The sequence below is a fragment of the Bacillus rossius genome, chromosome 6, assembly GCF_032445375.1.
Source record: "Bacillus rossius redtenbacheri isolate Brsri chromosome 6, Brsri_v3, whole genome shotgun sequence".
NCBI classification, from domain to species: Eukaryota; Metazoa; Arthropoda; class Insecta; order Phasmatodea; family Bacillidae; genus Bacillus; species Bacillus rossius.
Window position 1 is genome coordinate 23,106,012 of NC_086334.1, and position 27,204 is coordinate 23,133,215.

General features: G+C 39.2%; 1 protein-coding gene across 1 annotated transcript; it reads right to left on the reverse strand.

Annotated features, from left to right (window-relative positions):
• Window positions 1-2,945: 2,945 nt before the first annotated feature.
• Window positions 2,946-23,464, reverse strand: LOC134532866 (U11/U12 small nuclear ribonucleoprotein 35 kDa protein-like). Its single transcript, XM_063369865.1, has 5 exons — window positions 23,317-23,464; window positions 17,655-17,858; window positions 14,514-14,727; window positions 12,181-12,260; window positions 2,946-3,892 (listed from the first exon to the last, which is right to left on the reverse strand). Exons 1-5 carry the CDS (start codon window positions 23,356-23,358, stop codon window positions 3,629-3,631), a joined length of 804 nt encoding a protein of 267 aa, XP_063225935.1. The 5' UTR covers window positions 23,359-23,464; the 3' UTR covers window positions 2,946-3,628.
• Between the last annotated feature and the right edge of the window lie 3,740 nt (window positions 23,465-27,204).

Consider the following 27,204-nt stretch of genomic DNA (forward strand, 5'->3'; position numbering starts at 1 on the left):
CAACTACCCTCACTCCTCCCCCCTCTGGAGCCTCATACGTAAGTCCTTCCCTCCTCCCAGATCCAGTGTCCTCCCCTCAAGTTCGTTCCACTCTCGCCCCGTCCTCACAAGGAATACCTGTCTTCCTCTCTCTGTCCGTCTCCATTCTCTCTTAATCTTACACTCATGATCCCTCCTTCCTCGATACAGCTCTCTGTGCAACCTAGCTCCCAGCTTTCCCCAGCCCCCCTCCCCCCCACGAATTACCTTATTCATTCTCACCAGCCTTTCCACCTTCCTCCTTTCTTGCAGTGTGTCCCACCCCAGCTCCTTCATCATCACCAATGGTCTGTGAGTTCCCCCCATCCTGCCTTCGCCTTCCCTTCTCCTCCACATATTCGTTACCCATCTCGCTGCCTTGCGCTGCACCCTCTCCAACTCCTCAATTTCCTTCTCCACATAGGGGTCCCACACCGCCGCGGCATACTCCAACACTGGCCGTACCAATGTCGCATACGCCTTTTCCTTTACATTCCTACCTGTCCTTTTCAGTGTCCTGCTAAGCAGCCCTAACCCCATTCTGCCCTTCTTCACCACCTTCTTGACCTGCTTTCCCCACCCCAAGTCGTTCTGCAGGATCACTCCCAGGTACTTATACTCCTCATCTTCCTGGATCACCTGTCCCTTCCAGCAGTACACTTTTCCCTCCACTCTTCTCTTCCTCGTGAACCTCACCACCTTTGTTTTCCCTACGTTTATCCCCATTTCGTTTTCCCTCGACCAGCACTCCAGTTTCTGCAAGTCCTCTGCCAGGTGCGCCCCTTCCCCCACAGTTTCATAGAGCACACAATCGTCCGCAAACAACCGCAGCCTACTTTTCAACCCCTCCCCTACATCATTCATCATGATCAGGAAGAGCAGGGGTCCCATGACACTGCCTTGTGGTACCCCTGACGTCACATTTCCCTCTTCTGAACATTCCTTACCCACTCTCACTCGCTGGATCCTGTCCCTCAAGAAGTCCCCTGTCCAATTTACCACCCTCCTGTCCTCTATCAACCCCTCCACCTTTTCCATCAACCTCTTGTGCGGCACCCTGTCAAACGCTTTCTCAAAGTCTATAAAAATAGCGTCTACCTGCTTTCCCTCATCCACTGCCTCCACAAAGTCCTCCAGCAGCCCCGCCATCTGCGTTTCACAGGAGTAACCCCTCCGGAAGCCGTGCTGCCTCTCATCCATCCAGTCCCTTTCCTCCACCCTTTCTACTATATACCTCACTTCCAGCCTCTCCATCACCTTGCCTACGTTTGACGTCAAGCTGACCGGCCTATAGTTTGCCAGGTGTGCCTTATTCCCACTCCCTTTATAGATGGGCACCACAAAGCCTCTTTCCACTGCCTCGGCAGCTGTCCCTCCTCCAGTGACTGCGCATACAGTACTTGCAGGTACTTCCCTATCACCTTCCCTCCCAGCTTGAGGTGCCTGTTCCCTATCCCATCTGGCCCAACCGCCTTCCTCACATTCAGTCTCCTCAACTCCCTAAATACATCATCCCTCCATATTTCCAACCCTCTCTCTCCCCCTGACCTCCTCTTGTGCTCCGCACCATACTCCCCCGTTTACAAAAACCGATAAGTATTGCTCCTGCAGTAAACGAGCCTTTTCCAGGTCACTCACACACTCTTGTTCTTCTCTCCCCTTTAATACTGGTAGTCCCTTCTCCCCCTTTACTCTCCTAACATATCGGTACAGATCCGCCCAGTTTCCCCGCCCCCCCTTTCTCCATCATCCTTTCCATCCTTGCTTCCCTAATTTTCTTTCCCAGTTCCTTCGCCAGATCCTTCATTTCTGCGTTTAGCCCCTCCCCTCCTCGCTTCTTGGCGCTTGCGTGGAGCCTCCTGCACTTTCGCTTTAATACCTTTACCTCCCGTCCATGGTAGGGCGGGTCGCCACCCTTTCCTACCCTCCTTTGGGGTACGAAGCACTCCACCATTTGCTCCAATATGCCCCTCAAAACCTCCCACTTCCCTTCTAGTTCTGCAATCCCTTCCCACCTACAGAACTCCAATTCAAGAAATGCCTCCGCCCCTGCTCTATCCGCCCTGCTCCACTGTCTTACCACTTCCTCCCTACTTTCCTTCATCTCCCTCCATCCCATATCTATCTCCACCACCGGGATTTTGTGGTCGCTGATGCCCTCCATCACCGTAGTGCCTACTACTACCTCCACAGGCCTCACCAGCACCACATCTAGCAGGTTCCCAGTTTCCCCTTGTCCTCCACCATTCCTCATCCTGGTGTTCTCCCCCACCACCTGCTCCAGTCCACTATTTACCAACTGGGTTACCCATCTTTGCTCCCTCACCCCCATTTCCTCCGGTCCTTGCTCCCACACCACCCCTGGCATGTTTAGGTCCCCCGCCACTATCACCCACCTATCCTCCCTTAACAATAACCGCCTCCCCTTGCCCTGGGGGTCTGTACACTGCCAGCAGCATGGAGTCTTTCCCTTTACCTTTTATCTTCAATTCCATTATTTCCACACTTTCCCCCACCCATTCAATCTTTCCTACTAGTCCCTCATGCACACATACCATAATCCCTCCTCCTGTCCTGTTCCTGTCTCTTCTAAATATTTCATAGTTTGCCCCCTGCAGTTCTCCATCCCCTATTTCCTTGTCCAGCCACGTCTCTACTGCTATGGCAATGTCCACCCCATATGCTTCCACGACACTCCAAAACTCATCCAACTTTCTATAGACACTCCTACAGTTTATCACTGCCACTTTCACCCGTTTTCTTCCTTCATTCACTTCCTCTCTTCTGATCCCTCCACTCCACCTCCCTCCCTCTACTCTTTCCGCCCCCTCCATTGACAGTCCTAATCTCTCCCCTTCCCCTATCCGCTCCCTTTCCTTCCCCTCATTTCTCTGTTTACCGAATGGTCCCCCCCTCCTACCACCGCCCTACGCATTTTTACAACCTCCACCTCCAGGTACCTGGCTAGCTTGCCTTTCCCTCTCTGACTAAGATGGATGCCATCCTCGCTGACATCTCCCTCCCCTAGGTGTTTTCCCACGTTCACATATCTTGCTCCCATCTTATCACAAATTCCCTTCATCTCCCTGTTTGCCTGCTCTATCCGTCCTGCCGGGACTCCTTTCCTTGGGAGAACCCCATGCACTACCAGTCCCGTCTCCTGGCCCCATTTCTTTCTTATTTCCCTCACAAGGTTTTCCAATCCCTCCTTCACATGCTCTACTCCATCCGCATAAATTACATCGTTAGTTCCGCCCTGTATTATCACTGACCTCACATTTCCTTCCCTCCTCATGCTCCTTACCACTTCTGTCAAGTCCCTCAATCTCCTTCCGCCCCTGAATGTTCTGTACACCTCCTCCCCATGACCCCTAACCCTAACTCCCCTCATCATTGAGTCCCAAATAATGAAAATTTTCTTCCGCTCTCCTTTTTCCTCCTCTACTCCTGCAATCTCGCTTCTCCCCAACAATTTCTTCCTCCTCACTACGTCCACCTCTTCCCCCCTTTTCCTCTCCATCTCTACTGTAACAAATCCTTTCCCGCCCTCTTCCAGCCCCTCAGCAGCATTCCCACCTGCTTCCAGGCCCCCGTTTCTCACCACATCAGCTCAGTGGTCTCTTCTCACCCATTTGTCTTTCCCACCAGTATTTCTACCCACCACTCCCTCCTCCCTGTCCCTCAACTCTTCTGGTTTCCCATCATTTGTCCCCTGCCACACCCTCTTCCTGTCCCAGGTCCTGTACCCCCACTGTATTTTCCTCTGCTCCTCAAGGGACCTCAGTTTTTCCTCTAGATCCCAACGCCGGTCTCTTTTCCTGTCTCTATCTCTTTCCGCATTTAGTCTTTTCAATTTTCCTTCTTCTACCTCCTCCTTCAAGTTCCTTACTTCCGCCCTCAGCGAATTTACCAGTTGGCCTAGCTGACCCAATTCCTTCTCACACTTTTCCCAACCTGTCCTCATCGAGTCCACTTCCCTCCTGTTTTCATTTACAAGTCCCTCCATTTTCCTCTCCCTCCCAGCTAGGTCCCTTTCCAATTCCCTTTTCCATCTGTCACACTCTTGACAAGATTTATCTCCTCCTCCTTCCACAATCCTTCCATTATCCACTCCTGCATCTCCCTCCACCCAGGCCTCACTGCTCCTCCTAACCTCACTATCTCCTGTCTCTGAATAGGATCCCCTTTTTCCTCCGTCCCCCACAATCCCGTGCACATGTCTTCCCCCTTTTCAACCAACATTCCCCTGTCGGCTTTCTCCTTCTCCCCATTGCATTTGTCACACCACCACACTACATCCACCAGGCTCTCCAGACCCGCCATAACCCCGCCGCACTTTCCGTGAAACCACCCGGGGCACCCATCACACTGCACTCCCTCATCCCCCCTTTTCCACACCTTTTTACAACCCTTACATCTAACCTTACCTCCCATCCTTAATAACAACCACCTAGCCACGTGTCCTTGCCACCGAGCTTCACTCCGAATTTCAAGTTCCCCCTATTCAAACCCCCTTTACGCAACTTGTGTTGACTTTAGAAAATAACACCGCACTCAGTTTAAAACTCCATCACACGCCTCCACAGAAAATTTTAACTATAAACGTCCTAATTAACACAGCCGAGAACACCACACATCCAACCGCGCCGCCATCCCATTGATGTTTAAATTTGTTATTCAAGATGTCCACACAGAGGTAATTTAATTTTCCTTGCTATATATTTTCAGTGACAGGGTTTGAACCACATCAAAAGTTTACTTAATTCACGGGACTGTGAACTAACCCGGTTACGCAGTAACATTAATTCAGTTTTCTTGCATATTATTCAGTGCAATTATTTATATCCATGACTATTTAAGATTAAGAAATGTATTTCAGAACAGTTCCACTATCACGAAGTTTCATTCGGCATACCAATACATTTGGTTTGTCCCCAAATATTAATGAAAGAAAATATATACGAGTGTACCGTATTGGTCCGAAAATAGGCCGACCCCTTCTACAGCTCATTCAAAATCAGGGAAAAATAAATTTGATTATTAGCAGCATATTACCACAGTAATACTTCAACTAAGTTAGTATTTATTGAACTGACAAAATTTGTTATTCTTACTTACGAAAATATATAAATATTTATAAGCTGTGTTTCCGTTTATCTTCGCATTATTTTGTAGTGGTGCCAACATTTTATACAGCAATGGCTAAATTTTCTAAGTTCATAGAAATTGTGACGTAAAAACATTTACCGGTACGTTTAATTTTGACGTGTCACAACTACAAGTTGCCAACACTGGTGCCATTATTTTGATTTTCCTGTGGTGGAAGAGTAAATAAAGCATACTACGGTAAATAACCTTACGGCAAATTTGCTGTTTTTACTAATTGTTTGTTTTTACTAATTGTTTACTGTAAATACCACATTTTACAAGCAAATAAAATTACTGTAGCATGTTAAATACGGTTTAAAAATAACCATACCGAGCTTTTAAAAGCTATGTGCTACAAGTAACCACATCAGTGTACTTAAAATATGATATGTTATTGGGGTTAAGTGTGTTTACTAAATTTCAAGTTGGAAAAATTACTAATTCCACGTAAGTACGGCGTCATTTTAGGTCAATGAATTGTATATCTGATAACATTTTTATGCCATAAGTGATTCTCCTTGAAATGTATGTGTTTAATTATACTATTTTGGCTAGTGCCCCATTATAGGCAGACTCTAGATTTCAAGGTTGACAATACTAGCAAAAAAGGTCTGCCTATATTCGGACCAATACGGTATAAAGGCAATATTTACACTTTATAGAAAGTAAATATTTAATTTCCTTTAATATTTATTTTGTTTAATTACATTTTATCCCATATGTTTATATTTGTACTCTATGATTAATTCAGACTGTAAATTTCTTTGGTTATCGTTTTGTCTATGTATTACTCTATGTTAATTTTTATTTTAAATATAGTCAAGGCTAGCATAGCAGTATTTTTTTAAACTACTATTAATTTTAAGATGAACACGTCAGTAATGGTTAGTAATTTTACTATTTTTTGTTTTAACAACAAACTAACGAAAATCTTTTACTAGTGACGGGGAAAATATTCTTTTAGAACGAATTGAGACTTGATTAAGACAACAGCTAGAACGCAACGATTTTGACATTGATTTATAATTGAATATTTATAGAAGATTGGAAATGGTTATTAATGCCAATATTAACTGAGTTTTTTGAAGAAAATAATAATTTTAATCGACGAAGATAATACTCAGACATCAAGATTTTAAATAATTACTTAAGAAGAGAAGTCGACAAAAATCCATGTTCAAGAGATCGTCAAATTACTTTAATTTGCTTTGAAACTACGAAGATTAAATGCCGTTTATAATTCCGAAGAAAGAAGAATCCTGTCGAAGATTGAAAAGTCGCAGTTCGAGCCCGGGAAGGATGAACGTCGCGCAGTCCAGCCCAGTCGCAGCCATAGTCTGAAGGATGGAGTCGTGACAGCGCGTATTCCTGCCGCACGCTAGAGGACGGAGGAGCAACACCAATATCGCAGTCCTGAATGAGGCGAACCAAGGAGTCTCCGAGAACCTACACGTCTCGTGGGTATCCTGCAGCAAGGTTTGGTTCCTTACCCCATCACCCGAAGACTCGCTGAATATAGAAGAAGTACCCTAGCGAATTACAATTTAAACAAGACAAACATTTTTCACAGAACTAGAATCTGTTATATATTGAATATTCTTTGTAAAGGAAACCGATTAACTTGTTCATCTTTAGATTTACAAATCAAACTCCGGAATCACGATCCCGAGCTAGATAGTATTAACGAGTATAGATGGAATTTGATATTGGAATAACGTATTGCTATTTTGGTTGACTGGTACTGCAAGTTTAGTACCCAGTAGTCCAAGCTCTACCGGACTGAAGTATGTTAAAATAACATCCAAATAATTAACATTTGATTGTAAAGATAATTCACTCAAGTGAAAGAATTGTTAGATGCTTGGAAATTGAGAGTAATAACAAATTCCATCTGTAGTTTAAAATAAATTATTTTAAGTTCAGTTTATTTCTATTAAGTGTGATTTTGTGCATGTCAAAGTGTATTGTCACCATTGTCACAAACATTACACACAAATATAAACCGTACATTTGAATTTGTTTACTCTTTATTACAAGGTCTAGTCACGATATTAGTATTTAACATACTTTTGACACACTTTACCTTGACTTTCAGACACAAGCTTCTAGATACAATTCTTAAAACTGAGAGAGGTAGGCTAGAGAAACCGAAATTATTAAATACATTAAATAATTTCAATATTTACACTAGGTGACTCCACAACGGTGTATCACACGCGGGTCCATCCTTGTAACGACTTCGGATCGTGGGTATAGAAGAAAAATAGAACATGTTCTAGTACGGTTTAAGGTAAGACTTCAAGCATGAAAACTTTTAAAACAAGAGCCATACCCTCTTTGAAGGATGCTAAATTGTAATCTACACGGGAGCAGAGGTGCGCAAGCAGAAAATAAGCATGAAAACTGACAAGTAGGGCTGGGCGATTAATCGAAAATTACGATTTCGATTCGATTCCGTAAATAATCGAAATCGTTTCTTCTTTAAAATTAAGATTCGAAAAATTCGAACTTTGTCTAGGTCATTTGCATGGTGACAATTTCCACACATTCCGTTAAATTGCACATAAACTTTGTATGTACCGTAAAACGGGGTGAATTGCAACAGGAGTGTGAATTGCAACAAAACATCGGAGTGTAATAATATCCTTCATGACGAAAAAACATATATCTTATGTGGTTTCTCGAATTCATTTTCATAATATACATAAAACAGGGTACCTAAAAAAATAATTTCCAATATGGCACCCGAATATTCCTTGGCGTGGCATTAACAGAATAAATAAGTAAAAATATATTACTTTTCAAAGAGGAAATAACTTTATCTAGAAAAATATTTTCCTCGTGTTAAGTTATATATTCAATGGTAAAAAATTATTCTTAGTGGTATCTTGTCATGATATTTAACTTAGGGAAACAACGTTGGAGGCTATTTAAATAGTTGAGAATTTTTTTCTGTAAAGTTAATCAAGCTGTCTAAAAGTGGGGTGAATTGCAACAGCTGTTTGTTGTGTGTGTTTGGCTAGAGGTTATGTCACAGGGTATACAATGTTAGTAATTTGATGTGTATTGACATCATAACAATAGTAAATCAGTGTAACTCGTTTCTCTAGTGTAATTATTGTTAAAATGCCGCGCGTTTATATTCGTGATTCATGCAGCAGACAATATAGAAAACATTCACAGGAAGTGTTGCAATGTGCAATGAGTGACATTGAAAAAGGCCTAGTATGCAGTGTCAGGAAAGCTGCTTTGAAATACAACCTTGACCATACAGTGCTTTCGCGATTCATAAAAAAGAAGAAAAAAGGTGAGACAATACGACAGATTGGAGGACAACAGGTTTTACCTCCTGAAGTGGAGACCCTTATTGTCGACAGGTTAGTACAGGTGAGCGAGTGGGGTTATCCAATGGATGGCTATGATTTACGAATGATAGTAAAACATTATTTAGACAAAAGTGGTCGTCGTGTGAGCAAGTTTGCAAACAACATGCCTGGGAAAGAATTTGCTAGGTTATTTTTGAAACGACATAAGGGTAGACTTTCAGAGCGCATGTGTCAGAACATCAAACGCAGCAGGGCAGGCGTTTCCTATGATGAATTGAAGCTGTATTTTTCCCATCTTGATATATCACTATGTGATGTTCCACCATCCCACATCATAAATTATGATGAATCTAACCTACAAGATGACCCTGGTAGAAAGAAAATCATCGCAAAACGAGGAATTAAATATCCAGAACGTGTTGTCAATCACAGCAAATCTGCAACATCTGTCATGTTTGCAGCAGCAGGTAATGGTGATGGCCTACCACCCTATGTTGTTTACAAGGCACAACATTTATATGAGTCTTGGACAGTAGGTGGACCAAAAGGAGCACGTTACAACAGAACCATCTCTGGCTGGTTTGATGCCTCTTGCTTTGAGGATTGGGTGTCGGAAATTGCAATAAAATATTGTAACAAATTAGGACCTGGGAAAAAAGTCCTAATAGGGGACAATTTGTCATCACATCTCTCTCTTGACACCATTCAGAAATGTACCGAACATGATATTTCATTTGTCTTTCTTCCAGCCAATTCAACTCACTTGACACAACCTTTAGATGTGGCATGTTTTAGACCACTGAAGATGGCTTGGCGTACAATACTAACAGAATGGAAAAAAGGTCCAGGTAGGAAGGAATCATCAGTTCCAAAAACCACTTTTCCACATCTGTTGAAAACACTGATGTCCAAGATCGAACCTAACCAGAAGAAGAATGTAGTATCAGGCTTCAGGAAATGTGGAATTATTCCGATAGATGCTGAGGCAGTTCTTTCTCGTTTGCCTAACCACAGTCTACATTCTAGAGAAACCAATGGTGCTGTTGTTGATGACGTTGTAGTAAACATATTGCAGTCAATGCGGTACAATGACCTACCAAAACAACGTCAACAAAGGAAAAAAGTTCAAGTCGTGCCAGGTCGAAGTGTCAAAGGAATGGATTTTTGTGGTGATTCGGAAGAAACTGATGATCCCGAGGAGTGTGTTGTGCGTGATATATCAGAACCAATCACTGATAGAATAGAAGAGTTGATATCGGAGTCACCATCCACATCCCTAGAGACATTGGCACAACCTCACGTGATGCGAAATGGCAAGACATTTAAAAATGTTTCTAGTGTACAGATTGATTGTGTGAAAGAAGGAGACTGGTTGCTAGTACAATTTCTTAGCCAGTTTTATATTGGTGTGGTGCAAAAATCACCAGAACAAAAAGATGGCATGTTTCAGGGGAGTTTTTTGAGAGAGAAAAAAGTTCATTCTAAAGATCTCATTGGTGGTGGTCTTTTTGTGTACCCTCTAGTCTTAGATATTTGTGCATTTTCTTTTTCTCAAATTATAGGCAGAGTGAAACCTCCTTCTGTCTTAAGAAGAGGAGTGTTGAAATTTTCAACATCATCAGAAAAGTGGAATCAATAAGATGTGGCTTGAAATCTGTGTTAATTTAGATCACAAAATTTGCAGCTATATATAAATGTAAACAAGTGCAATGCGCATTTATTTTGAAATAATATGTTAACTTGTGTAAATTAGGCCCTAATGTTTTGCTTTTTTTTTTAATTCTCTTAAGTTTTAATGATGGTAATGACTTGAAAATAATTTAATAAAAATCTATTCATGAATGTACTGTTGCATTTCACCCTTCCAGATGTCTTACTAGCAACATTCATAACAAAAACACTGTTGTTGCAATTCACCCCATTCGGGAGGTGAATTGCAACAGCAAAAAATTTATTAATTTATAATACTAATAATTTTAATTGCCGCATATACATTATAGATTTAGAAACTACCACCCAAGATAAGACTATAAAAATATATATGTTGGCAACATCATTATATACCAATGAACTTTGAGATTACAAAGTTTAAAATTGTTGCTATTCACCCCGTTTTACGGTACGTAAATCCTCAACGAATATTCCATTTAGCGACGTTCTTCATATCTACGAATATTGGTTCTGCCAAACACTCATGATTCATAAGCAATATTTACCTCCAATCCTCTAAATAACAACACTCATTTTGTTCAAAATGGGAAAAAAAAATATCTTTATTACAAACGGCCGAGAAACACAATTATGCAATAGGAAAGTCCACGAACCAATCGGCTAATAAATTTCATTTCTGGGCTGTGAATATAACCTCAAACACCGAAAGCGGTAAATAAACACTACCTTAGCTTCATAGATATGATACCGACGTGCACGCAACACTTCTACAAAATGGCTGCCGAATTGTCTGCAACTTGAGCGCTAATGGTGGCAGACTTCAGTACCACGGCTTGGACATAAAAAAGTCTGATTCTTCCATCGAAGCTGTGCAGTTGTTGCACTATATCTGTGATAACCACTTTGTTTTGGTTCCGGGTTCTGCTTTTATGTGTTTTTTTAAGTGAGGAAGTTTGATAGCTACACATGTGGTAGTTGTGTTCTTTTTCTTTGTCTTAACATATATGCCTTCACTGCAGTATCACAGATGCCGACGACATTAATGGAAAATGCAAGAGCGTTAGTACTGTGGAAATGAGAAATGATCCATCATGTTTATTTTATTTTGTCACGTCCAATACCGTGTTGAGTTTCTAGTGTGAAAACCATCTTTGTGCTGATTGTAGAACTGAGTGAAAACGTGAAAGGTGCATTTAAAGGTCGAAGTGCGGTTTGGAAATTTTACGAAAAAGTGTCAGAAACGCATTCAAAATGCAAAACATATGGCAACAAACTTAAACAAGTTCATGGGAGCACAACCAGCATGGTTAAACATCTCGCAAAACACACTGATGTATATTGCGAATTTTTAAAATTGCAATCTCAAATGAAATCTGTGGTACTTCCATCTTCATCTGTACCCAAACAGAAAATTGTCCAGCAGACATAGCAAACTGCATTTTCTAGGCAGAACATTTGTAAGGCGTGTAATTCCAGATCTTTATGAACATCATCTTGAAAGAATAAAAACAAAACTGGCAACAGACATTGACGGCAGAGTAAATTCCATAGCTTTAACCACAGACATTTGGACTTCATTAAGTAATGATTCTAAGAATGTTTGCCTACATTGTTAGAAATTTTTTTACACTTGTTTACCTTATGCATTTGCTCTAGAATTAAAGAATTGAATCGAAATCGAAATTTCAATTTTTTACAGTAATTTGAATCGGAATCGAAATGAAATCTGTGGAATCGCCCAGCCCTACTGACAAGGAAATGGGCATTGTGAGGGGCTTTCAAAAGCATGTACCCTCTCGTTACGAAACTATAGTTTGTAACGATTTTATACATATTGAAAAATTTGGAATATGAAACTGTAGAGAATGAATGATAATAGGCAACAAAAAATTTGATCGATACGATAAACTTAGAATAAGCACACAAGTGTGAAATATCATGGTTATGCCAAATTACACTACAAAACTTAATATCATATTATTTGGTCATTGTTTTTTGAACTACTTGACTTCAGAACAGCAATGGGTTTTTTGAATGGTCTATCTCTTCCTCCAAAGCGAAGCTGCCCAGATTCTTTCTTCCCTCCAAAGCCACCACCTGAAATGAAAACACTTTATTGTATTGCAATGTATTGTTAACATTTCTTCACGTATATGCAATGTCTTTACTGTGCAAAAATATTTTGTAACAACTTCAGCAGGGGAACAGTACAAGTACTGATTTTTATTTTTTATGGTTTACACAGTTTCGATAATTTTGTCATATTGCTACGTTCTTATAAAAATGAACTGAAAATGTAAAGTCACTGAACTAACAACAAATAAACATTAAAAAAAAAAACTCAACTTGGGTATTATCAAGCCTCTGCCTGTATTTTGAAGTCAATGTCCCAACTGAATTCTTGCACTTGACACTTTTATTGATCAATTATCATTTTTTTTTAAATTGCTTTAATAGTATTCAAAATATACTACAATGTATAATAAACTAAACTGTAATTTATTTAATATTATGTTTACACTTTTGTAGGGATATAAATAAAATAAAAATACTAAGTTTTTTAAGTGTTGCTGAATTAATTTGTTCTTCTAAAACTGTGCAAACTGCAGCAGATAATTTTTTTTTTTTGTGAAAGTAGTCCTTTCAAACAAAAGATATTGTACTTTGTTTTGTAATTTACATACTTTTGTTCAATGTTTCTGTTGAAAATATTATTTCAGTTACTGCTGTTGCTAAAAAGGGAAAAATTTGTTCTCCTAAAGGGAGTTTCACTTCAAAAAAGTTCTATAACTATGGGTAAACATACTAAAAATCAATCTAAAGTACTAGATGTAGTATTATAGTACTAGCAGTGGAGACCCTGCATATATGCACATGCATACTTGCCAAGTGAACACTATGTTCCAAAAACATCTTAGTGGGTGATAATTACATCTGTATGGAGCCAAACTGTTGCAAGAACTAACAATTGAAAAAACTAGTACGATAAATGTTTGGCTCCAACAGTAAACTATGTTGTTGTTGCTGTAGCCACATATACATATGGCTAGGTATTAATCAATTATTCTACTAATTTCTTTGGCAGATATGTATATCAATAAAAAAATGGTAACTGCAAACATGGCTGCTGATCTTGACTGTCTTAGTATATATTCAAGAAATACAAGATTTTGAACTCTTATTGTGCCCTCAAACTAACGCTGTTTGATTTGTGTGGTTTTTAAATAACGACGCCAATAAATTACGGCATGATTTGAAGAAGCACTTTTTTCTTCTGCTGGAATTATTATTTTTGTGCGTGCACAATGGCTAAGTCTAGCATTAAATACAATGCAATGAATTAATGGTGTGATAAATCAACAAACAATATTTTGCTCTTTTCCTGATACCTATTTGCTTCCTTTATTGGTATTTATCTCCAACAACAGCTCGAGTGTTGAGCCAACGGTTAAATATTACGCCCTCCCTTACGTCAGCAGCAGCTCTCAGGGCTAGTTTACCTAGGATGCACTAGTGGCAAATCATGGCAGACACATTTAGTAAACAGCAATGTCTGGAATTACATTAACAACTTAAATAATCTTTCTAACAATAGAATACTTTTAGTTTATTATTTTTTAGATCTTATTATAATTGAAATATATCTCCTTTATTAATAACATTATTTTATAACTTAGAAATGTAGTTTGAGCCTCTTAGGAATATTATGCCAAAGTCCTATTATGTAAACAATGTGGCCTGTGAATTTTTTGAATTTAATTTTAGGTTAATAAAGATTGCACGCTTTCACTGCCATTGTCTGCATTTTCTTGGTCTTACTCTACCTGATGATGGCAGCTGCAATAACTGCCGAAACGTCGCAAGATAATTACCTGACACGGCCTACACCCAGAAGCCAAGAAAATACATTAATTTTAGGTTGTTTAGCTTCAAAATGTATTTCAAACTTCAAATGTATTTAGACATATATTAGTACTGTAAATTGATTTTAACATAAGTAGTGTCTTCATTCTAATGTTTGTCAGCAAACACACTTACCTGATTGGAAAAGGAATTATTTTGATTAACATACTCTTATGGGGAAAAAAAACATATTTGATTAACTCTGTTTTAATTACCACTCTGTTTTTCTGAAATGAATCTGGCTGTTCCTTCGAGGAGCAGGTGTATTAAAATAAGAATTTCAACCATTTCTCAAAACACTTCAATTATTTTATTGGAAATTATAATTTTTATATTGGTACACCCTTTAAAACAATCTAATATTTATGGAAGATTAACTTCCGAGAGATTAACAGAGCTTTTCTGTGGAATTTTCTATGACATTTACCAAGTAGTGTATCTACTGACCTAATCGACGTGGCTTCCATCCCTCTAGCAGCCTCTCACATTCAAAATCAACAAAAACCTTCTTTCCATCAATTACCATCCTATTTGCTTTCCGGTATGCTTTTGATGCTGAAGAAGTTTGTTCATACTCAATAAAACCATAGCACTTGGAATACCCTGTGACTAGGTCTCGCACAATGGTACACCTGCGAATGGATCCATATTCTGAGAACACCTGCAGATAACACAATAATAATGTTAGAACATTCTGTATTAATTCATCTTGCCAGACACCTTTCTAATGTGCAGTTTCTGGTGCTAGTTTAGAATTAATTAACATGTACAAGCAAGAATTTGTTTTATTTGTTCAACAGGTACTTGGGAAGATGCAATTTGATATAATGATAGGTTATTTGGGATACTTGAAGGCACTATTTTATACAAACACATGTTTTCAAACCAATTACTTATCAGTTATCACACAGGCACCTTCCCAGGGGCACAATCTTCAGATGATTGTTTTAGAGTAAGCAGTGATGCACCAGTGAACCAAAATTTTAACTTTTAGGATTTTTGCTTTTTATGGTCAAGAAGTCAAGATGCAATCAATTACTCTTCCAAACTAACACAGTTTGCCTCAAGGCAAGGACCATTGATTTTTTTTGTGCTGACGCTAAATTTTATGACAGAAGGTTTTATTTTCAGTTAGATGTCCATAACCTTGTGTTCTCTTGCTAATGGGACAGGAAACCAACTGCCTTACAGTGTAGGCATGTTATTATAACACATTGTTGTTCAACTTGGAGAACCCAGGCTTTTGCAAATAAAGGCACAGACACAGGAAACAAGTCTAGATTACCTTTTGTAAAAAAATATACATGTATACACCTCACAAAAAATTTCAATGAAGAAATAAAATATGTAATCACAATGAAATAACAAGAAAGAATAGTGAATGATGACAATACTACATACACATGAATATTTGTAGACTGCCTTGCATTACAAAATCAAGGCAACAAATATGCTCTTACGCAGTTTCGTACTGCGTAACTTTGATGAATTTCAAGACCGCGCCCCTGCCTGTCGCTTGGATACCAACCACAGCACAGGGGCGCGCACTGTTCGAATACTGCGCGCCTGACAGCAAGCCATCGGTCGGGTCATTTCGACTCGGATCAGCTTCGCGGGCTTGGCGCCGGAACTACCGACGAGCCGAACTTCCGCCGCGGGCTTCCAGACTGTTCTTCAGTGTGATCGGTCGGGGCCCAGCGGACTATAAATACGGCCCACTCCAGTGGATTGTCAGTCAGTCCCTGACTCACCCCGGCTGCGTGAACTTGCGGTGACCACGACCCGCACCAACGACCTCCTCCGTCATGCTGCCCGCGAACGTGCCAACTGCTACTGCCAGGAAAATACGGTAAGAGACGCCGTCAGAAACTAAGTCCCTAAGGAACTTTGAAAATATTTCGGCTCAGTTGAAAGAACAAGTCAACGATGGACTTAGAGAAATTTCGTAATGAAATAGTAATCGTTGGACTTAGAATTTTTCGCAGAGTGAAGACATAGAAAAATTTGCTTCGTTTGTTGAATAAAGGGGAATGTCTCGTGAAGAAGTCACAGGATATTTAATATGTTTAACTGGACATGACATTTATAACAGCAGTAAGTATAGGTAGCAGTGCGCAGGCATCGGATGAGGGGTTGAGGTCATACGCCTTAAATTTTACCAACTACCAGTTACGTTGAGGACTACGGTGACGTAACATTTTGAAACGTCACTAACCAACGTATAATTTACGTGACAGTACTCGACTAAACATTTCACGAAGTAACAATACATTCCTGATCAATGTAGTGCTTGTGTAACGACCATCTTTCCTAGCAGCAGTACACAGCAACAACGTGGAGCTGGAGAAGTAGTGACGGGCAGGAGTCCGCACCGACGTCGCCACTACCGTTTGGCAGGCGCCGACCCAATACTTCTCAGCGTGGTCAGCTGCTGCAATAGGCAAGCATTCCGCAGGCGTCCAAAGCTGAGTAGAACTCCAGGCAGCAACAGCACGAGGCGAGTAAATGAAAATAAGACACTCCGCAATATCGACGGGGTGTACACCGGAATAAGAGTACCGCCGTGGTTGTTGTCTGATATTTAGTTAAGACTCACTACTATAACAGCATAAATTAAAGTATGTGTAAAAACGTAAACATTTCGGAGTTTTGGAACACGTAATTTGGGGCGTGGTGAAACATAAAGATAAGTAAGATCGAGCATACACACTATACCAGAAAAACAGTCTAGTGAAATAATATTGTGCTGTAAAAACTTTAAATAATTGTTCATTTTCAATTATAGCACAGTAAGAGTATATGTTATATGAATTTAAAGGATATATTCATAACCAGAGAAACCAAGTTATATGGTGTTGTTTAAACTGTGCTATACCCTATACTCTATTTCATTTCTGTTGTCATTGATCATATACTTCACCATGGTCTCTTTTATTTCTGTATAACAGTAAACCGATTTCTTTGAATATTTTAAAATCAAGGGCTGTTAAAAGAAAGTGAACAAAACTTGAGTTGTAAAAAGTTTGTTATTGTCATTTTGATGTTTGTTAGTTACAAGGGTATTTCCTATATGTAAAATTAATTTACTATCCCTGCCGGCTCCAGATAATGGCCCTAATAAAACTTGTGTAAATTTGTATTTAACCATTGTTATTTTTTTGTTCACAGAAGCGTGGCACTTCTCATGGTATTCCTCAAATTAATGTCTCCGAAGTTTAATGTCAAGCCTATTTAATTGGTGTATTGAAGGGTGATGTTTACTGTGAAAACCTTTATTAACAATAAACATTTATTTCACATACTTTTGCACCACACCTCTGTGATTGAAAATCTTGCCCTCCCATCCCTCTTCTCCGGACAGGAGGTAACAATGCAAAAAAAACACACACACACGGAATCTAGTACGACCGACACACCACAGACAAACATAGAAGCAACACTTCAGGAACTGAGCTCTGTCATCACACGCATGCAGACTGGTCATTAACACTGGAAACATTGCCCTGCTAAATAGTGGATGTTATTGGATGGCATGTGGTGTTTTCCTTTGCTCTTTTATACCGAAAAATGTTACACATAACTACTTACCTCTCTAATCGTACTGCTTGTAGTTTCCTTTGCCAACCTTGCCACAAAAATGGTGTTAGCAGGGTTACCTTCAATATTTTTGTTTGGAATGTACGTTGCTTCAAGAGCTCTTATGATAGCCTTGTCATGGGGCTCACTGTCCGTCCCATCAATGCTTCCAGCTTGCAGAGGGTCATACCTCCATGCAAAACCAGACCATTCTGGCTGCAGAGAAGAACATTTATGGTACTTTAGTCCAACAGAAAATCTATTATATCAACATGAATTAATATTACATCAAAATTACACAATCAGAAGCAACTAGTATATGGATTAGCTTAACTCAGCCATTAATGTGTTCTTTTCTTATTTCCCCTCATTTGCTGCAAGCAAACAATTTTGGTTTGACCAATAAACTGTCAGCAATGTTCAAGTTAGAGTGCTGTGAGATATTCTTAATATACAGTATTGATGACATAAATTACATCTAAGTGTTTACAAACAAAGGAAATAATTCATTATAATACACATAATTTAAATCAAATAGCCAAAGATCTACTTTTTTTATTCAAAGCCATAGCAATCTTTGTTATTGCTAACACAGTACTGCAAGGAAAAAGTACAGTTACAAAATATTTGTGAAATAAATCTCGTGAAAAAAAAATAATAAGAAACTTCCGTAAAAAAATTATTATGGAAGTAAGATGATAAATTCTTTCACCTTTTTTTACAATTTTACAGTTCATTACAGCAAAACAAGATGAGGTAAATATTTACTTGGGCGGTATTTCCGAAAAAAAATGTTAAAAATCCGAAAATACCTTTGTTTTATGCTCTTCAACTTCCTCTTTTCATTAAAAGTGGCGGAGGTAAGAAATTCCAAATACTTTAGGAGATATCGAATTTTTAAATTTCATCATATGTAGTTGAGCGGTACTTGCAAAAAAAAAAATGTTAAAAATCCGAAAATACCTTTATCATATGCTCTTCTACTTCCTCTTTTCATTAAAAGCGGCGGAGATAAGAAATTCCAAATACTTTAGGAGATACCAAATTTTTTAATTTTGCAATACAAGATCTGTGGAACCATTCGAGCAGCGCCATTTTTGTTATTTTGCCGTGTGTTCGTGAATACGTGAATCGTGAATGCGTAATTAATAAAATGGTTGATTAGGTCAGGTCAGTTACATTATTAATACTTTCAAACTAAGCCGACATTAAAAATTATTTTGTGAATTAATTTTAATGGCTGTTTAGTTTTAAAATATTTATAATGTAACTGACCTGACCAAACAAACCCGGACAGAGGGTGAACAGTAAACTAAAATGGTCGATTAGGTCAGGTCAGTTACATTATAAATACTTTCAAACTAAGGTGATATTAAAAATAATGTGAATTAATTTTAATTATTCTTTAGTTTTAAATTATTTATAATGTAACTGACCTTACCTAACAAACCCGTAACAAAGGATGTACAGTAACAACTCACATAAATTTTTTTGGGTAAATATTTACTTGGGCGGTATTTGCGGAAAAAAATTTTAAAAATCCGAAAATACCTTTATTATATGCTCTTCAAATTCCTTTTTTCATTAAAATCGGCGGAGATTAGAAATTCCAAATACTTTAGGAGATATCGAATTTTTAAATTTTTTCATATGTAGTTGAGCGGTATTTGCGGAAAAAAATGTTAAAAATCCAAAAATACCTTTATTATATGCTCTTCAAATTCCTCTTTTCATTAAAATCGGCGGAGATTAGAAATTCCAAATACTTTAGGAGATATCGAATTTTTAAATTTTTTCATATGTAGTTGAGCGGTATTTGCGGAAAAAAATGTTAAAAATCCGAAAATACCTTTATTATATGCTCTTCAAATTCCTCTTTTCACTAAAAGCGGCGGAGATTAGAAATTCCAAATATTTTAGGAGATATCGAATTTTTAAATTTCAGCACAAAACCAGCGCATTCCTGTGGATGCGTGCACCATTGTTTCTTGTTTACGTACGAGTATCTATTTTTTTTATTGGATAATGATGTCACGTGATTTTTCGTGATAGGCCAGAATTCAAATGAACTAATACGTGATTATTTAGTTCAATTATTGTTTAAAACGGTGTTTAATTACCGCCTCCAACTTAGGTGAGTTTTTAACGTTTCTAATTTTAAAGTCTTATTTGTTATTTTGATATTGTTGCGCAAGTAATAAGTAACAAAAAAATTTACGTGAGTTGTTACATCCTTTGTTACGGGTTTGTTATGTAAGGTCAGTTACACTATAAATAATTTAAAACTAAAGAATAATTAAAATTAATTCACATTATTTTTAATATCACCTTAGTTTGAAAGTATTTATAATGTAACTGACCTGACCTAATCGACCATTTTAGTTTACTGTTCACCCTCTGTCCGGGTTTGTTTGGTCAGGTCAGTTACATTATAAATATTTTAAAACTAAACAGCCATTAAAATTAATTCACAAAATAATTTTTAATGTCGGCTTAGTTTGAAAGTATTAATAATGTAACTGACCTGACCTAATCAACCATTTTATTAATTACGCATTCACGATTCACGTATTCACGAACACACGGCAAAATAACAAAAATGGCGCCGCCGGAATGGTTCCACAGGTCTTGTATTGCAAAATTAAAAAATTCGATATCTCCTAAAGTATTTGGAATTTCTTATCTCCGCCGCTTTTAATGAAAAGAGGAAGTTGAAGAGCATATGATAAAGGTATTTTCGGATTTTTAACATTTATTTTCGCAAATACCGCTCAACTACATATGATGAAATTTAAAAATTCGATATCTCCTAAAGTATTTGGAATTTCTTACCTCTGCCAATTTTAATGAAAAGAGGAAGTTGAATAGCATAAAATAAAGGTATTTTCGGATTTTTAACATTTTTTTTCGGAAATACCGCCCAAGTAAATATTTACCCAAGATGAAATAGATGAAGCAAATTTCAAAACTTTCAAAAAGGTTTTTAGTAACAGGAATAAAAAGTTTTTTTATTAAATCTCCAAAAAAAAAAATTTTTTTTAAATTATATGGTGAAACTTCAACCGAAATAAATTAAAATGATTATTTATGTATTCTGTTGTTCACCCTAAGACATTAAACAAGAACAAACAACAACAACAACAACATTAATCATAAACAGTTTTTACATAAAACTATGAAAGGAAAATGTTATGTAACTTATATCAAGTTTATATGCATTGGTGCATCTCTAATCAATCTAAATTCTTAAACATTCACATGATAGTCTATCTAAACAAATTAACAAACAATTCAATAATAAAGTTATCTGGTACAGTGGGCTCTCAGGACGTCCCACACGCCGCCATGCAGTAGATGTTATACACATGGGCACAAGAAGAAAGGAACACCATTTAAATTACACGTCTAGGTTTAAGTTACACGCTCCCATACACATCGTCCTTGTAACAGTTAAAACGCCCGAGGCACGAATCACTTTTTGTTGCAGTGTGGTCTACACATGTGTCCACACAATAATTACCTAAGGATTATTAAATACTTGTGGAGAGTAATAAGAATAATCATTTAAACAGATTGCCAGCCGAGAGTAACCCCGACGAGAAATGTAGAAAGATTGAAAGACTTAAGAACATGAATGGAAAACTACTCATCAGTAAATACAAGCGGTGAGGTCCCCAGGGTGCTGGTGCATCTGCTCTCGGCCGATGATGACGAAGGTCTGGGGCATGCGAATGCTCTGCATGGGCCAGATGGCATCTCTCGCGCCGAACCAAATTACTGATATGTTTTTATGATTGCTTGCCAAGGGTTATTAAAAACTAGACACACAAAACACTTGTACAATTATTGTGCACTTTCTCGCGGCTAGAAAGATTAAAGCAACTAGTAATTGAAATATTAGTATTCATAGTCCAGCTTTGGCAAGATTTGGGTCCGCCTTGGAAATGTCCGGTATCGTCTTTATTTTATGCAAAATTAAATATAAGATTTATTAAACAAAACCCTCCCAGCATATCTTTTGTGCCACAAAATCCTTACGAGAAAAAAAAAGGGGTTACAATTTAATTTATAATTACGTAAGGGGACGGAGCACTGAAGCTACGGCGCCCTCTCGCCGGAGTCTGTGGCGCGCTATTTAAACACACGTCACCCAGCACATGTTAGCGGTGCAAATGCCAGGAAGGAGTGGTTAGGGATGCCATGCTCAAATGGAGCGGAGACTGACCAGGCTTAAATGGGCAAAACCCCAGTTGACGTCAATTTTGATGAGATAATCACCAGCAGCACTCTTAACACAGCTTTCTGAATTAGTTTATAATAAGCCCTCTCCAAATAACTCTCTTTTATTTTTTAATCATAAAATTTTAACTTGCATAGTATAAAATTTTGATATTAGGAACCAAAAAAAGAGGAATGAAGGGTTAAAGAACAACACAGTTATATTGGGGCAAGTTCACCAATCATAATGTAATGGGCTATTTGATTTTATCTATCACACTTATTGGACTGCAATTAATTTTGGTAATTATTTAACATAGAAGTGAACGCCAAATAAAAAGCAAATAAAAATCTGAAATTACTGTTTTTTTTACTTCTCTTTTTGTATAATTATTCGGTAAAATGGCAAAGCTATAATGGTACTACTCCAATACCAAACAGAATTATTTTCCAGTTACGGAACATGTTCACGTAGGAAGATATTTTTCTGCCATGATCAATATTTGAGGGGGGGGGGGGGGGGGAAGACATTGTGAGAGGTTATGTCATTGCAAAAGTGCTTATTGTATATTTCCTTGCATATCATAGTATTGGTGATTGATTTTACTAATATACATTTCTTAAGTACCTGAGATTTTTAAACCTTTTTCTGATTCTTATAAAAAAAAAAAGAAGTTTCTTGGTATAAATCAGATACATTCAGGCCAGAATTACAATATCCCGTCACCTCTGTCTGTCACTTTCATCCAACAGCCAAAATAATATCCGAAACTAGTACTGCCAACAATCCATGTTTTCTCACACAAAGATTTATCTTGACGTTGTTTGCCATTTATTTTATGTTCCTATACGTATTGTATTAGCAAATACTAAAAAAATTCAGTCATGATTGAATTTTTTGGAAGTAATAATGTTATGCAAAACACTGAATAAACAAATACAAACTCCACAGGCCTATGTTCAGATGACAATTGTCTGGTGAGACCTATGTAATCCATCTGTCCATCCGTCTAGAGAATGGGTTTATCAAACTTATGAAGGACAGGCAACATTTTTCGGACCCTCTGAATGACTGCAGGTCATGTGATGGTAAATATATATGTAGTTGAGCGGTATTTGCGAAAAAAAAATGTTAAAAATCCGAAAATACCTTTATTAGATGCTCTTCAACTTCCTCTTTTCGTTAAAAGCGGCGGAGATAAGAAATTACAAATATCTAACCAAATTTTCGCATGAAATTATAGTATTCTTAATATAGCTAACCTAAACATTAAAAGGGTAACTTTCTTGAAGACTACATATTATGTCAAACGGTAAAAAATTTCACTTATGGAGTTCTCTTTGCTTCTTTTGGGATGAGCACCTCTGCTAGATAATAATCACCTCAATTTTAAGTATTACTAATAATTACCTTTTTATAATACGGCAAATATATACGGTTTCATTAATCACTTACCATTGACGCACACGTGGTCACTGCCCTTGCTGTCATTGTCATTTGTAAACACGATAGCTATGTCAAACATTGGTTATGTCCAAGGTGGGTTATGTCCCTTTCGTGAACGATTCCATATAAATAAACAAACCTTTGAGTGACAGCTTGTAAACAGTTCTTTGAGAGTCGATTACTCGAAAGCTGAACTCGATTAGTGGAATATAAAAAGCTAAGAGAACACTACATTAAAACGAGTCCAAGCAAAGACCAGACTCTTTCACAAAATGACTCATAAAATTTCCGAAATTAGAGTAATCAGTAATCGTAATGTACGGGTTAAACTGTTTTCAATACAATTTTATTAGCTTTGACGCCGTCCCCGCTACCTCTGAGTATTTAGACGTGATTTTGTTCAGTTCGTGATCTCAGGGAAGGTTCGGCCTTGTGGCTAGAGGTAGGGGTCAACGCAGTAGGGCCCCCCGAGCTGTTGAGGCCACTCGGGACGCCTGAATAATAACACAAAACCTCTTCAGATAGTTGGTGAATTTAATACAGCACAGCCCAATACATGGTGCTGCCCGTTCTGGCCGTAACGGTTTGCCCGACGCGACTAGTCAGTGGCGGCTCACGATTCTTATGCGCGTGAGGGGCAGACTCGTATACGTGACGCGAAAGTTACAAAAGACACTCTGACATGGCACACGATATTTTGAAGCACAATACACTACACTAATACCTAGCTCTGGATAAACTGGGCTAGCAACACGTAGGCCCGTGTCTCCGGCGACTCTACGTGGTGACTAGGTGTGTCCCAGGGACTGAATCGTTATTAAGTTTGGTGGCGCACTGCAGTACGACGGTGATACATAAGCCCTGACATGACGAATTACACTTAGGCGAACAACTATTCCGCTAACACATTACACTTGATAAACTGGGCTAGCAACACGTAGGCCCGTGTCTCCGGCGACTCTACGTGGTGTCTAGGTGTGTCCCAGGGACTGAATCGTTATTAAGTTGGATGGCACGTGTCGCCTGCTGGCTGCCCCGTGCGGGCCAAAACTAAGTAGCCTGTAGGCTAGGTTGGGCGTGAAGCGCCGACGTAAAAACACATACTCTCCCCACAGTACTTACGTATGACGTAAACACTCATCTCGGAGCACTGATTGAATTAAGTTAAGTACCTCATGGTAAATTTAGGCCGACCGCGGAACTGTACAAAAGGTTGAAAAGAAATTACACTATGGAAAACTACATGTCGGTGAATGCAAAGGTTGAAGGTTCCGCGTTGCGCGCAGGCTGCCGGCCTGGTTGAGCTCTCGAAGGACACTAGCGGTGTCGCCGCGCGCGACCCCCCTCCCCCGCCAGCCCTCCCGCGGAAACGTGTGAATTTCGCGGGAAACTGAACCGGCCAGGTTCGGGACAAATCGCACATTGAAACATGATTTTGCAAAGACTTAATTATTAATTAATAAAAAATAATGTTTAATAAAATCCTGTGGAAAAACATAATTATAACAATTTGTTGTAGTGCGGCGGAAGGATATGCCACACCTGGCCGGATCCTTGCGCCGGTGTAGCACTCGTTGTATGGCGTTCGCCTCGTCGCACGAACTGCACTTTGCTGCGCGCACGGGCGCGTTCGGTGCACACGCTTTTGCGAGACGTTGATGAGGCATAGCGGTCTATGCGACAGAGGAGCATTGGCGGTCGGCGTCAGCTTCACCTGTATGTATGAATGATCTATGTAATAAAATTGCCCATTAAATTTTTTTATCCACTTTTGGATGTCCAAATGTGTTGGAATTTTGCATACATGTAAAGAACCTCTGAAAATGCAATATTTTGTTAACTAATGGCCTTATTTTGAGGTATGTGTAATAACTAGGCTTCTTGTGTATCCATGAGAATGGTGGGAATTTTCCCCGGGGTTAACTGTTTTCCTATTAAGGGTTTGTGTAGGGAAAGAAACAAAATTTAGAAAATGTCAAAACTCAATGCTTATTCGATTTGGAGTGTTTCAAATCCAAAAGGCCGGGATGTAATGAAAAATGTTCCCGGGTTTCGTTAATGGCAATGTGAGTACTATATCTGAAATAATTAACCACTCTTCCGGCTTGTTTAAGTGTACGATACAGACATTACATCAGTCCATGTTGAATTTGGTACGATGGTTTACACATAATTAAACCAATAGTCATAATACGGCTATGGTACTGCTGAAGGGCGAATGTTGCAGTAATACTGATTTGGACATTTACCTTGAACTAAAAAGCCAGAGACTATTTTTGATGAGGGGGATGGGGGTTTTATTTGTCAGCACTTGCAAAAACATGATATTGAAACATGTTTGATGTCAAAACTATGTCTTATAGAAAACTATCTGTATATTAGAAAGTTTTCTTCATATTCTATGCATGTAGGCCAAAATATGGGAAGTGTACAGCACACAGGCACTGCATCCGAATATGATGTGTAGGTTAATCCTACATGCAAAATTCTGGGGCCAATTTCTACACACTATAAATTTCCGCAGGCACATCTGGTTAATATGACAGATTTGCGCACCTGAAGCTACCCCATTACTAATTTTAAGTTTATTATTATTATTTTATTTATTAATTTTTGAAATTGTTAGCCGTCGTCCGGGTTCTCGTGTTCGAGACTCGGCGGCTTTCCTAGCGGGAAGGCTGTTCTCTTGCGGGGAAACGTGTCCGGGAGGGCGCCAGGCTAACGCGGTGGTTAGCCACGAGGTGGGTCGTGAGGTCCGAGAGCCCCTGCGTGGCCCACTAGGAACGGTGGCGGTGGTGATGATGTTAGGGATCCCTAATGCCTGTTGCTCCACTGGCCCTACACAGCATAGGACGCTGATCCCTAACTGGATTGGTGAGGTTCAGAAATAACGTACATGGCTTTGCACTGTCGCTCACACGTCGCGCACGGAGTGTGCGGAGTGGACTTTTAATTACGTTGGCAAATTACACTTGCAATTACATTCACACGATTTCCCTACATAAAGAACACTGTCAATTATACACTAGGTGCTCTGACGTGCCGTCACTAACGTTACGTCCTCACGCCAGTCGCGGTTGAGGGAGAGTGTTTGATTAGAGTCGGCTAATCCCGTAATTGTTGAACGGCGACATGCAGGCCCACCTGTGTGGACCGCGGCTCGCTATTAAATTAAGAAACGTCTACGATTAGCTGTAGCCAGTGCCTGTGCACTTGGCGATTAATTAAAAGTCTGTGGTGGCGGGAGTCGGCCCGTACCGTATATTGCACGGCCCCACGTAATGCGTTGTGTGGGGCGTGTTAAGTTGACGCGGCTGGGTTAGGCCCTACACAGGAAAAGGACCGGGCGCACATGGGGAGTAGTTAAAAAAGGTTTCGGGGTCTGACTATAGTTACCAGATGGAAGTTCGATGAAGACAAAGAGATGATGGCTCGCCGTGTGGTTCCTAGCAGGAAAGGCTGTTCTCAATGGAATGTCTCTGGGTGGGCGCCAGACTAGCTCTGTTCGTAGTCGAGAGATGGGTCGTGGGGGCAGTTGCCCCTGCGTGGGTCACTAGGACCATCAGCGGTGTTGCGTGGGATAGGAAGGATCCCCTACTTGGTGGTGGTTAGGGTTTTGTATGACTGATTAATTAGGCGCTGAATTAATGCGGTAAATGGCGTGCGCCGTTTATTCGTGCGAATGTTTTTTTGGCGTAATACAGTGGATTACACATCACGTCGTACAGAAGCGGACTTCACGCAATACACAAGTTATACATTACACAGAGTCACTCTAAAAAGGTTACGTGAATAAGACGTTGCACAATTTACTTAAAATGTTACGTGAATAAGCCGTTAAGTGTGATTGGAGGCGGCCAATCCCGTATGTCTTTGCTTCAAAGCAATGTTCGCGTC